The following is a 13,711-nucleotide window of genomic DNA, read 5'->3' as shown; positions in this document are numbered from 1 at the left end:
TGCTGCTTATAGAATAAAGATGAAAGGTTTTAAAGACATTGTCCAGAGCTGGACTATCGAAATCGGCAATCGTCCTTGCGGTTACTCGAGCAACGAGGCTTTTCTATATAATATGTTTTTATTGAATATGAAATTACAAATATGTAATATTATGTTTAAAAGGCAACCGTAAAGAATCGGTAGGATTAAAAATATAGAATTTCCGTGTTCCAATATACTTATGTGCATTTGTGCAATGTGCATACATGAGTTATTTTTATTAGTAGTTATACAACAGAGAAAAACAGTTTTCCATCTGCACAAAAGCAACGAAGCGAATAATGAATGCGATATCAATCAAATCGAATATCAATTGATGCTCGGAAGTGAACCAGTTTCAATTAACTGCGAGTTCAAATAAGAGAAAAGAAATTAATGCCTCTTTTTTAATTGATTTTTGTACTAAACACAGTTCATTATGAAAATCGATTATGAACGGCTAGAGGATTAAGAACTGCAAAAATTTAAGCTGAATTTTGCCAATGATGTTATGCTTGCTATAATTTTAGCATGCTCGTTGACGAAGAATTTTTTGATTTAATTACCTCTCTCTCTTTCTTTGTTTCTTTCACTTTACCCGTTTGTTTCTCCGTCTTTGTTTTTCTGCTCTTTTTATCTATGTCTTAATCAAATTCAGTTAGATACCCACCACATAGGGATGGGGTCCAGTAGGGCTGATGCCGACACGGAGCTGCAGACTGTTAACCTAGAAGCGGGGTGGTTTTTAGTCAATAAGAGTCTGACACTCCCTCTAGACTCGCCTAAGGCGGGAGAAGTTAATGGAAGATTTTCCCCCTTAAAAAAAGTAGTGGATGAACACCTCATGATGATGATGGTGATGTACTAAGGTACAAAAGCAAAGGAATATTAAAATAAAGTAGGTGACGCATGTCAGTTATTAGACCTCACTTTCCTAAATAACGAAATGAAATAATGTCTTCCGGGAAAGCGAAGTAGGTGCACAATAAAAAATAAAAAGAGTATTTATTTAATGAATAACGACTGTATCTACAGTTACGTGAAAAGAGGATTTTTTTTGAAATTGTGCTTATAATTACAATGCACATGGTATTAATGTACGTACTCAGTTGTATAACGTGATTGCTACGTTTTTAGCGCTGTTTTTGAGTAAGTAATTGTTTAATGGGTAATTTTTACGAGATTTCTTTTATGTGATTTTTACGATTATGCCTACGTACTTCTGTACGTCCTTGGTCAGTAATGTAATTTAGGGTTGTTGTTTACCGTTACCAAAGATTGTGCGAAGATATTCAAGATTTCCTCGTGGCCCGTGGCCTGGATCCGAGACGCTGCGCAAACGCAGTGCGCGAGATCACACCGCGACGCGCACACGCGCGCTCCGAACACATTTTTAAAACCTTCATTATTTATTGTTTATTTAAAATATTTTTTTTGTGAAAATTGTTTCAAAAGTGGAAGCAATATGGCGTATTTTATTCTTGTGTTCGGTGAGTAACAATAATTTAACATTGATTGTTTATTTATTAGAATAAAATCGATTTTTCTCATATAAGTTCAGGTTGAATTGATTGTTTTTTTATTATTTTTCCATTATATTATAATGGTTTGTGTAGTGCGAATATACGTTATAATGTACCGTCAAACCGTCATGCTCCTTTTCCTCTGGGAAGAGCAGACATCTCAACGGTTTCGTTGCGAGTCCGACCGTTCTTACTTTCGCTCTTAGGCCTCTATTTATTTACCAGACACTGACCAGAGTAAAACTGGATATAACATGCCTGTTATGGTAATATATCGTCAAATAAATGTGGAAAATTGGAATAAAATGTAAAGTATAGTTGTTTATAAGACTTATAATTCATTTCATGGTTTGTTTTTTTTTATTTTTTTTTTGGCAAAAAACATCTTTATTATCTGAGATCCGAGATCAAAGCCAATACCTTGAGATTCGCAGTCTTTTACACAATAAATCGTTGGTTGAGGCGTCTAGTGTTTAATTATAGGAACAATGCGTAGAATTTAATTGAAGACCATTAAAGTATAGACAGGTAATTACAAGACATTTATAAATATAATGAAAAAGTACATACATATGTGCAATTCCGACTTTCCGGTAAACTTGCTAGGTTTTTAAATATTCTCAGTACGCTTAAACAGCATTGAACATTAGACTTATGTGCTAGATACTAAGATAAAATAGGCATGAACTACAAAAATTATCTACATCAACAGCCGGCCATGGGCAGCATAAACGAAGTTCAGGTTTACCAGAGAGCGTGGTTTCTGTCTAATGTCCTTGAGTTGATAACACCATAACACCCACAGTAAACCTAGGAATATAAGTTTTAGAGATTGCATCGCTTACACCCAGATGAGATGGTAGACAAACCTACCCATATGATAGATAAAGAAACAGTTTAAAAGGATTAGGATTCAGAGAACAGTTACCTAGTCTCTGTTAAATAAGTAACTGAAATAGCTCCTTGGTCGATTAAGACGCCTCCAAGAATACTGGGGGTAGCATAACTTGGCAAAGAGACAATATTTTTTTTATAACGTTACGCCTTTGATTTCCGAAGGGATAGACAGAGGTGCACATTATGGCACGTAATGCCATTGTACAATGTACACCCACTTTTCATAATTTATAGATAAATAGATGATAATGATAAGTATTCTGTATGTACCTCTTAAAATTATTATGTTCATATTACAATTATACATTCCATGTTTCCCTTATCGGTTTACTAAACACTTACTTCCTCAATTTCACAGTTTATAATATTGCATTCATCACTGCGTGTAGGCATCGATTGGTTTTTACTATTTCTACTTGCTACTTGTTGTTATACTGAATTTTAATTCTCAGCTGTGTTCGGAACACGTGAATTTAGGTTGTGATAAAAACAACTAATAGTTTCTTAGCTTTTTTTGAGGCGGGAAAATCATCCAATGACTTCTCTCGCCTTGAGCGAGGCGAGAGGGAGTGTCAGGGTCTTACTGACTAAAAACCACCCCGTTCCTACTCCAGCTATTTGAGCCGGAGCCCCGGTAACCCGCTAGGCAGTCCGAAAAATAGTTTCTTAGTTACCATTTAACTATTCGTTTGTCGAAATCTTAAGAATTATTTTATGGTCGGTTTCTTCTAGCTCTGGATAGACAGACACCATCTACTGATATAGCACATACGGTATCTGTTCATCATTTAAATTTATCAGAAATGGATGGAATAACTGTATACGACATAAAAACCTTAAAAATAATATTGTTCATTTCCGTCTAAAACTCTGGTCTTAAAAAAAACTAGCTTCTGTAGTGGTTTCGCCTGTGTTCCCGTGGAATAAAAATGTATCCTATCACCTAAGACCGCTTATACTAGTACTCGCTTATGTTTGTATACCAAATTTCATCGAGTAAAACGTGATTGACGGACAAACAAACAAACTTTCACATTTATAATATTAGTGTGAATGTGTTAAAGTGTGATTTTGCCTGGTATATTAGGATATACAACAGAACAAATATAGGTATTTGGCTCGCCATTGTGCATCCTTTGAGGAGTATGAATAGTCCATTTATAATATCAGTAATGTACTTATAATACACCATTATTAGGTATAAAGAAAATTTTAATAATTTTGTACAATAGAGAATTCCTACTCGTGAATGAAACATACCTTTAAACAGGCAAACATTCGGTAAAGAATCCTGCTCGATTATCAACCGTAAAGAAAGGATTTGTAATGGATTTATTGCGAATGCAATAAGTAGATAAATAACTTTATTCATACTGAAACAATTTACGCACTTAAAGTAAACTACTGAAAGTTGGCTACATTGCTTCTGTCTACTGTCTTAGGGCTGTGATGTTATTTTTTATGGTATAAGCCAGTTAAAACAAGCAGCAGACGGATCACCTGATCGTAAGCAATAGTCGCCGCCTATGGACACCCAAAACACCAGAGGTGTAACAAGTGCGTTGCCGACCTTTTGGGGGTTAGGTTATGTTATGTTAGGTACCTATTGTACATAATGGATATTATATTTTCCTAAGTGTATAGGTAGGTACAGTCAGTGTGAAAACTCGATGACTACATTGATCACAAATCTAAATCGCTCAACATAACAAGCGCCAGATATGAGTGTGGTCATTGGTTTTTGACGCTGATTGTACATAATTATCAATAAGACTATATTTGCTTCAAGGAGCTCTGGCAACAACTACAGATGTTATATTGTCTTAGAACCTAAACATAAGATATCAGTCTGATGCAATAAAGGACGAGTCTATTCCTAATCTCCACACACACAATTATAGCTATTACTGAGAATTTTATAGTCAACTAGCTTCTGCCCGCATTCCCAATGGATAAAAAGTACGTTTTACTCCTTCACGTCAAAACGGCTCAAGGGTTCGAAATGAAATTTAAAACAAAAGTAGATTATAGTCTGGAACAACATATAGGCTAGGTTTTTTATCTGAAACCGCTGTTAGGAGCTAGTAGATCAATGAGTACAATGGCGGTCTTATCGCTGACAGCTATCAAAAACCATGCAAATAAAACATCAAGGTTAATTTGCTAATTATTCTTAAATCTTGATTTAGGTACGAGAAAATGAATTTAATCGATTTTAAGCAAACATAAGCTGCCTTTAGTAAATATTGTGTGCCCATAAGTTCTCGTATTTCGTCCCTAAATCAAATAATTTTTAAATCCGTACTGAAGTACTAACTAACTGCTAAGTTACCTAATGCTATGTTTACAAGAGTAAATATTGTTTGTCTATAAGAGTAACAATATTATGTTACTCTTATAGACAATTATGTGGAAATGGAAATGTTGAAAATTTTACTACAATAACACCTTCCTCGACACGTGTTTCCGGGGTATATTTGGTACTAGTTGTGTCCCCATATTTGGTGTCTTTTTATTTAATTAATGACTTGCTCGTTAAAGTGTTAACTGCCAAAAGAAAACTGTTAAGAAGGGAAATCCTCCGCTAAGCGTCGGACACCAGTGACCGACGTGGTGGTTAACAGCCAGTGAAGAATTAGCTTATTTATTTTATTATTTATTTATTTATTTAAACGGTACATGTTAATGAACTTATGATCTAGTTTATAGTCCGACAATATAGCCAATTATAGCTACAAAGCCAATTCTTCTACATACATGGGTTTATGCTTATGTAGATGTATATTGAAGTGCCAATGCAATTAATTCTCCATTTTCATACCATACAATACCACGTACCTTACGTGTATTCATGTTTGTTGTGGTAGCCCGAGCTTTTATTTCACGAAATTTAAGAGCTCCATTAATTGTATCGAAATTTTAAGTGGCCAATCCAATATAATGATGTCGTAGGCCACAGTAATTAATGATATGAAGACAAAAATAAATAACCAGGTTCACGTTGATTTATAAGTATTACATGTATAAAAAAAAAACTAAAATCTTTGAAACTTTATTATCGTCATAGAAGGGATAGGTAGAGGTGCACATTATGGCACTGTATAATGTAACACACTTTTCACAATTTATGCTGTAAGTCCCATGTTATAAGGGGTGGGTCTATTAATTGCCATATACCGGGCACATTTCCAGTCTCCGATATGAAGATATTAAAAGACCAGGAAGACAATGAAGTACCATATTAAAATCTTAAAAATAAATTAAAATACATTGCTTACTTACTGTAAACAAAATAAATTATTTAACTTAATTACGTAGATACCTATAAGCTCCTTACAAATAATGAGACCACGTAATTACTGAACATAGAAAATATTTTTCAATATAAAACCAAACCAAGGATTTATTCCCTTCATACCATAAAAGTGTGCAATCATTTCAATGATACTCCATTACGGACAACTTCAAATTAGCTTCCTACGAACTGATATCACATCAAAAGGAGCTCTATGAATTGAACTTTAATTTTATAGCAATGCAGCTAATTTCAATAGGAAATGTTCTCATTTTATTAAATTAAAATCATTGGGGATCGTCGATCAAAGGGAGTGTAATGATGTCAATTGATTCGAAATTGGCCTAAGAACTGAAGCCAGATCACATCTCTGTAAAGGAGCTCAATTATCTGAAGCCAAAGAAACACGATAAATGTTGCCACAAATTAAAGAATCGTTCGACGCAAATAATCTGTCCTCCGAGCGGTGACACAAATAGGGCAGCGATGGCGGACCGGGGCTTAGGCTGAGCACACACTTAACGTCAATCAGGAAATATTTTAATGACAATTCTATAGAATTCGCAATAGAAAGTTACAATGAAACGAACAAATATTATATACTTTAAGTTAGCACTTAACAATATTCTTCTATCTGACAGCTGTGTAGTGAGTACCTTTTTTTTTTGAGGGGGGAAAGTCATCCAATGTCTTCTCCCGCCTTGGGCAAGGCGAGAGGGAATGTCAGACTCTTACTGACTAAAAACCACCCCGTTCCTTCTCCTGCTTTGAGCCGGAGCCCCGGTAAACCCGCTAGGTAGTCCGCAGCTCTTGAGTGCGCTAGTGAGCTAGTGAGTACCTAAGAATACATTTTTAACAGTTCTTACTCTTACCATTGGATATCGTAAGAGTGACTAAGGGACTCTCCTTTACACAGAGGTGGGGTAGTAGCTATTTCTGACAAATATGAACTGTGCCTGAACGTCTGCTAAGTAGAGAATATAGTAAATCCACTTATTTGTAGAATGTTCATAGACTAATTATAGTGCACTGTCACGAGCGAGTAATAATGGAAAAAACCTTAATGCCTACGACATTTTTTTTATAATAGTTCGTAGGAAATTAATTAAATTACTTAAGTGTAGTTTCACCTTAAAGAAGGCCTTTTATAGAAATATTTCTTCTTGGTACTCTGAATGAAGGAGAAAGTGTCTTTATGTATTAGTTCGGCGTATTTATCAGAACATAAAATTCATAAAATATTATGTGTAATATAATAACTTCATGGAAATAGTTAGAAAGTAGCGCGGAGCAGTAGCAGTGACTAACATATTATGCAAAACAAAACCATTTCTAAGAATTAAATATGTTTGTTGTTCTTAATTTTTGGTGCATTACATATAATATGTTAGTCATGGAGTGTCGACAGAGTAAAATACAATAATACTTTGGTCATCATCATTATACATCAACAGCTTATGCTGACCAAAGGAATCTTCTCGCATGGAGAAGGTTTAAGCATTAATTACCACGCTTGCACGCACGCTTTGGAGCGGGTTGGCAATTCCAACTTTAACATTATAATATAATATTGGTCATCACCACTGTTCTTCGACTGTATTGCCAAGAGCCGACTTTTTTTCTTGAGATTATAATCATTTCTTGACTTATAGCAGGATTCTCTGACCAACCTGCGAACTTAAGCGTGGAGATGATATATATTTATGTAGTTAAAGGAGTTCCGTCCATATACCAGTGAATTATCACGTCATTACTGTGTGATGAAAATTATGACAACAAGTTATAAGTGATTCATGATTATATTATCACAAAATAATAGGAACTTAAACCAAAGCTAATGGGTACATATTATGTAACTATATTGTGTTAGCTACTCAAAACAATAATTTCCACAAACCGTTCGCTATTTGCACCTCATTCGTAGAATATTATCATGTTTTCACAATTGAAGTAATTAATAAAAGGTTTTGAGATTGTCCTGTGTCGGACATTTTATGACGGTCGCTTATGTTCACAACAAACATACATATATACATTCATTGTAGCTATATAGGTTACCGTTTTAAATAGGTACTGATTTGGTTTGAAGATATTATTTTGTTGGGTTTTATATGATATAGATCAATTTATAATACATTGCATAGCACAATATCAGACTCATTGCTATTAGTAACACTTTTGGAATAACCAGAAAATACCCAACACTTGGTCCAAATCAGGAATCAAATACTCGACTCCTTTGCTTGGCAATTAAATTCAATTAAATAGTCGTACAAATTGTGTTTTTTTCATATATAGGATTATAGAAACATAAAATACTTTTCTTTTTGTTCACAGTCGCGTTTGGATTCATATCACAGATTGACTGCAACAGCCACTATGACAAGTGAGTATAAAGAAACTGACATATTTAAACTTCTCTGTTAATTATTGCTACACAATTTCCTTCAGGCGCTTATTACTACAAAATTCTTCATCAATTTCCGATCGTACCTACGTATTTTACTGGAGTATAATGACAGATAATACGTTAATAAAACTTATAACAATATGAAGACAAGGTTTGGGCAAATAGAAAATCTGTAAGGGTCTCTGAGTAAATCATAAAATAATAGGCGGCGTAGCTCGTCTCCAAGTGTAACTTATATACATATATGTACATTGTACAGTTACCAGAATATAAATACGTTACAGAGAAACGTTATTACAGTTTATAGGCATATTTTAAGTTGCCCGACAGTATGATTTTCTCCTGTGTCATGGGTGCATTTACAAACATACAAGTTCACATATACATGACACACAGATCCGGAACCACAATTTGTGGATCACAGAGTTACGCTGTTACGCGGGAAGCGAACCCGTTACACGTTACACAGCAGCGGATTGCCCAGCCACCGCGCTAACTGTGCAGTCCAATAGGTACTAATAAAATCTTATTTTCTCGTAGCTACACCCTTATACGCCTGCACCCAAGTACAGTGGATCATCAAAAATCAGTCACAGAATTCAGTGATCCTTCGGGAGAAATCGAAATTATGAAGGAGAGTCGCGGGGTCAATGACACGCTGGACATATTGGTACCACCAGGCAAAATGAAATTTGTCCACGACTACGCAAATACTAACGGATTAAAGTTGGAAGAAAAGCAACCGAATTATGGAAGGTGAGTACAATTAGATAGTTTTCACTAATGACCCAAACAATACTTCATACAGTTTATACTAATGGCCAAAATTTTATGGCCTGCAACGCATCTGTAACTCCTCTAGTGTAGCGGGTGTCCATGGGCGGCGCTCATCGCTTACCATCAGGTGACCCGCCTATACCATACAAAAAAAAATAGTCCCATAAAAGAAAAGGTTTAAGCATTAATCACCACGCTTGCTCAATGCGGGTTGGCAATTTCAAACTTATAATCAGAAATTATAAGCCCAGGTTTCCTCACGATGTTTTCCTTTACCATTAGTCAGTGGTGTCTAAATAATCTTAGAAAGTAAATATAACTCGGTTAAAATCACATTGGTACTTTGATTGGGTAGGTTTTGAATAAAAAGAAAATCGGTTAAAAAGACAGTATTCAGATAATTAGCTCATGTTTGTATATTTTTTCTCAGGACTTTACAAGACGTGTCAGAGAGACTGCCCAGAAGAAGAATTTTGGACCGTTTTAGCGTATTTCATTACAATTCATATGATAATGTAAGTTTTTATACTCCAATCTATAAATAGATCTAGAAATGATCTAATTAAACTATTCGAAATACCAAAAAATAAAACTGTAATACGTTAACCTAACTCGAGATACGAATCCAAGACCACTTGCTTGACATCACTTGTCACCACTCGATTAACGAGACTGAAATTATCAAAGTCAAAGCATTTATTGCAGTTAATCCTTAATGAGGCACTTTTGAAACTGCAAATTTAATTGTCCGTCAGTTTGTCTATCAGTGACGCTAGGTGCTCGTTATAAAGTGTAGCTTTGTGTAACAAACTGTAGATTCGTAGGTAAGATTTTACAAATAAATAACTCACTAAATAGAAACATTAATCTAGATGCAAGAGTTCATTGAAGGCAAAGCACAGAGATATCCTGCCCTGGTGCAGCTGCAAGAACTTGGCAAGAGTTACCAGGGTCGCAAGATGAGGCTCGTCAAGATATCCACCAGACCTAATGCTAAAAATCCTATCATATTTGTTGATGCAGGTAACTACCTACGACTTATTTCACTCTCTTATATTTAAGTCTACCATGAAGATGAAAATACTAAATATTGTAACATTCATTATCAAAAACAAAAGTAGTGGTACGCTAATAATAGCAATTTTGCAGGTGTCCATGGCAGAGAATGGGTAGCACCAGCAATGGCACTATACTTGATCCATCGCCTGACTGTCGACCCAACGGCCTTTGTGAAAGGTGGAGAGCTGGACGGCGTCGACTGGTACATCCTGCCCCTAGTCAACCCTGATGGTTACGAATACACCAGATCCAGCAGAAGCGTAAGTATTTCGGTTATATGAAATTTTATTGCATCTTCTCCGTGTATAGTGAGTGTACGTTGTAATTCTTTTCTCTACAGAATCGCATGTGGAGGAAAACCAGATCAAAACACGGCGCCAGCCATTGTTACGGCGTTGACGGCAACCGAAACTATGGCTTCAAGTGGGCAGTAAGTGGGGTATCCAACGATCCTTGCCACAAAGAGACATACGCTGGCCCTAAGCCTTTCTCCGAACCTGAGACACAAATGGTCAGAAATGTCATGATGGACAACGCAAAGCGGATGAAGTTATACGTATCACTGCACTCATACGGTCAGTACTTGGTCTACCCATGGGGATACACAGGAGATTTTTTGCCTAAACAATGGAAGAAACTGGATGATATGGCAAGATCAGTATCGAACGCTGTAGAGCGAGCTGGAGGACGCCCATTCAAAGTCCTGAGCGCTGGTAAATGGTATCCTGCGGCCGGCGGCAGCGATGACTATGCCTTCGGAGCTGCGGGAGTTCCATATTCCTACACCATGGAGTTGACCGAAGGACACGAGTTTGCATTCCCCGAAGAGCTTTTAGAAACTGTATTACCCCAGTTCTATGAGGGATTCAAAGAGTTTGGTGCCCGAATCAAGGCTGAATTTGGTAGACAAAGAAAAAAGAGAGAGATCATGGATACACAGTGACTTGTTGAAGACTGACATCATGAAATAGGCTACGATTATAGTGAATAAGAATAAAAATTTAAAACGAATTGGTTTTATTGATTTCCCAACATTTTATTGCTTCTGTAATATGTTCCGCGATTCTTGGTATAGTATCGACACGTGACCGTTGGCCAGTAAACAGGGACATGCAAAGAGATGAATCATTTTTTAAAAATATTTTTATTTACATTAATTGCTGGTGCGTAGTTTGAATAAGTTATTCTTGTTGTCTATTAAGTAGCTACATAGCAGTTTAATTATAGCTTATTTTTATTTTAGTGATTATAAAAACAAATGAAGCTTCAAGATGTGGGTAAGTTAAGTTCTAATAGTATTTAAGTACTCAAACTGTGATAAGAAAACCATATTAGGTACTCTTTAATCAGCAAATAGAATATTTTTAGTTGCAAAAACTTAAGACACTGTTATGGGGAGATGTTGCATACATTACTGGATAGAGATGAAGCGGCGTGCGTAGAAGATGCTGCTATTGGTGCCAGTACGGTAAGACTAGCAACTACAGCATCAATATAATATGTAGATAATCGTCCATATATTGACAATGAGCCTACGTTTACAGGTGACGATATTTTTGAAAGCCATAAGAGAATATTGTGGAGATGTAATGAACGTTATAAGTGAACATATGACTTATGAAGGGAGACATTTGTATGAGGTGAGGTGCCATTTAGTTTCAATATTTTTTTTTACTACAATGAGTAAATCTTATTATAACTTTCGTGAGACACACTTATTTAATTTTTATGTTATCGGCTTACTCACGTAACTGTTTGACAAGGAACTCGACTAGTTTCAAGCCATGCTAGAGGCTCATATTCATGAGCAGCATTCTGCGACACACGACGCGGATTGTCGCGCTGCTACTGACTGCCAGTACATAATAATTAATGAGTCCATCGTAGTTAATGTCATAAGGAAACAACTCTTTTAGGAGTATGCCAGTTGCCATTTTTATTAACAAAATATATGTTTGTGTAGTTAAATCTACGGTAAAATCGATACAAAAATCAGAATCACCTTTACAGACAAGGTAATAATGATAATAACTCAATATCGGTAGGTAGTGCTAACCAAAGACCGTCCACCATCCGACAAACCAGAAGACCAGCAACCAAAGCCAACGATCATCATCGAGGCTGGACAGCAAGGAGGCACAGAATCTGTAGGGTTGGCGCTCTATATAATAGAGCAATTGGTCGCCTGTGAGGACTACGAACCCATGCTCCAGTACGTCACCTGGGTCATACTGCCCTGTACCAACCCTGATGGACAGGAGTACTCCAGATATGTAAGAGACGTTTATTTTTCGTATCTATTAATTACGTTTGATAGATAGTTTAATAGATAATAGAGAATAGGCCTGGTAACAGGCTTTAGATATTACAAAAAAATAATTATTATGATATCTTTTCGCAAAACGTCGTGGATAATTTATGTTTAACGATTTTCAAATTTTTTTAATCATGCAAGTATAAAAAGAAATGAATTTAATTTATTGTTTGTAGTGGCTAACTAATTATACTATTTGCAATCCCTTATAGAGTCAAGTTTCATGGAAAAAGAATTTGAGACCTTCAGACGATCAACTAAGTTATGGCGTGGATATAACGCGGAACTTCGACGTTCAATGGGGCTCCTGTCCAAAAGTCGAGTCTGGATTCTCAACAATCTACCCCGGAGTATCTCCCGCTTCAGAAAATGAGACAGTGTTCATTAAGAGCGTTATCGCGAAACATAAGAAGGAGGCGAAAATTTACGTGTCATTAAAACGCGATGGACATTCAATTCATTATCCGTTCGGGTACACGAGGAACGCTCCCCCCAACCCGTCGCTGCTGCAGCGCGTGGCTGGTGATATAGCCATGCGAGTCAATCAGAGAACTGGGGGCGTGCATCTGTTCATGAACACCAGCGTCTTCGACTACGAAGGCAAGCCCCACTGTGGACACAGCGTGGACTACGCATACGAAAGTGGTATCCCATTGTCTTACGAAATGCGTGTTTTCCTCGGATCCGACAACAAAATAATGAGCAAGTTCCAATCCTTACCGCGGGGATACGATAATTCTCTAAGAAATGGATATTTCAGCGGCATAAGAGAAATGTATAACGTACTCACTAACGAGAAGAAATACGGCAGAATTACAAAATAAACCTTATTTTTATAAAACCTTGGGTCGTCTTTTAATCGCTTCCGCGAGTAAATTACCTATGTGTACGGGGCGTACATTACAAGTATATAAGACGGAGAAACGCAGCCGGGCCCGACATATATCACTATTCAGATTGCCTCAAATGATGTGCTCCAAATCGAGCATAAAAATCTTCAACTAGGTCAAAATTATGTACTGGGATCGGCATCTATTACGATACAATATTTATTTAGTACATAATGGTGTATCTACGTTGGAGGAGTCACTTTTCCACTTTTCGGTAGGATGTCGGTCATGCGCGTTGGGGCGCCTGAAACGCGCCTGCGCTAGGGGTGGGGCCCGCAGCCGTTCAGCCCGCTGCCACTCTGTAGTCAGCCGCGGCGGCGACACCGCGCTTGCTCTGCCACCTCTCCCAGTACCCTGTCCTCCTAGTACCTCTCTCGACTCTAACTCGAACTTAACTCTGCCGCCGCTCGCGCTCAAATTCCAAACATTTTTATTCGTTCGTTTCTTTTCACATTACGCCTTTAATTTCTCATTGACGTTTACTTTGTAGTGTTTTTACATTTTTTAAGTTGTTTAAATAAAAAATAA

At 36.7% G+C, this 13,711-nt stretch overlaps 2 protein-coding genes across 2 annotated transcripts; both read left to right on the top strand.

Annotated features, from left to right (window-relative positions):
• Positions 1 to 1,280: 1,280 nt before the first annotated feature.
• On the top strand, positions 1,281 to 10,990 carry LOC118266420 (carboxypeptidase B). The gene is made up of 7 exons (XM_035579874.2): positions 1,281 to 1,508; positions 8,071 to 8,119; positions 8,684 to 8,899; positions 9,351 to 9,435; positions 9,793 to 9,943; positions 10,070 to 10,239; positions 10,320 to 10,990. The coding sequence occupies exons 1-7, from the start codon at positions 1,484 to 1,486 to the stop codon at positions 10,920 to 10,922; spliced, it is 1,299 nt and encodes a 432-aa protein (XP_035435767.1). The 5' UTR covers positions 1,281 to 1,483; the 3' UTR covers positions 10,923 to 10,990.
• A 15-nt stretch (positions 10,991 to 11,005) lies between these two features.
• LOC118266421 (zinc carboxypeptidase A 1-like) lies at positions 11,006 to 13,135 on the top strand. Its single transcript, XM_035579875.2, has 6 exons — positions 11,006 to 11,142; positions 11,223 to 11,256; positions 11,348 to 11,447; positions 11,524 to 11,619; positions 12,025 to 12,252; positions 12,506 to 13,135. Exons 1-6 carry the CDS (start codon positions 11,100 to 11,102, stop codon positions 13,115 to 13,117), a joined length of 1,113 nt encoding a protein of 370 aa, XP_035435768.2. The 5' UTR covers positions 11,006 to 11,099; the 3' UTR covers positions 13,118 to 13,135.
• The last annotated feature ends 576 nt before the right edge of the window (positions 13,136 to 13,711 follow it).

The sequence above is a fragment of the Spodoptera frugiperda genome, chromosome 7 (genome assembly GCF_023101765.2).
Source record: "Spodoptera frugiperda isolate SF20-4 chromosome 7, AGI-APGP_CSIRO_Sfru_2.0, whole genome shotgun sequence".
Classification (NCBI taxonomy): domain Eukaryota; kingdom Metazoa; phylum Arthropoda; class Insecta; order Lepidoptera; family Noctuidae; genus Spodoptera; species Spodoptera frugiperda.
Note: the sequence above shows the minus strand (reverse complement) of the source record. Positions and strands in the feature narration are given on the sequence as shown.

Coding starts and splice junctions, on each gene's coding strand:
- LOC118266420 (XM_035579874.2), top strand. CDS start 1,484: ATGGCGTATTTTATTCTTGTGTTCG. Junction 1,509..8,070: donor GTATTTTATTCTTGTGTTCG/GTGAGTAACAAT, acceptor TTTTGTTCACAG/TCGCGTTTGGATTCATATCA. Junction 8,900..9,350: donor AAGCAACCGAATTATGGAAG/GTGAGTACAATT, acceptor ATTTTTTCTCAG/GACTTTACAAGACGTGTCAG.
- LOC118266421 (XM_035579875.2), top strand. CDS start 11,100: ATGAATCATTTTTTAAAAATATTTTTATTTACATTAATTGCTG. Junction 11,448..11,523: donor CTGCTATTGGTGCCAGTACG/GTAAGACTAGCA, acceptor CTACGTTTACAG/GTGACGATATTTTTGAAAGC. Junction 12,253..12,505: donor GACAGGAGTACTCCAGATAT/GTAAGAGACGTT, acceptor AATCCCTTATAG/AGTCAAGTTTCATGGAAAAA.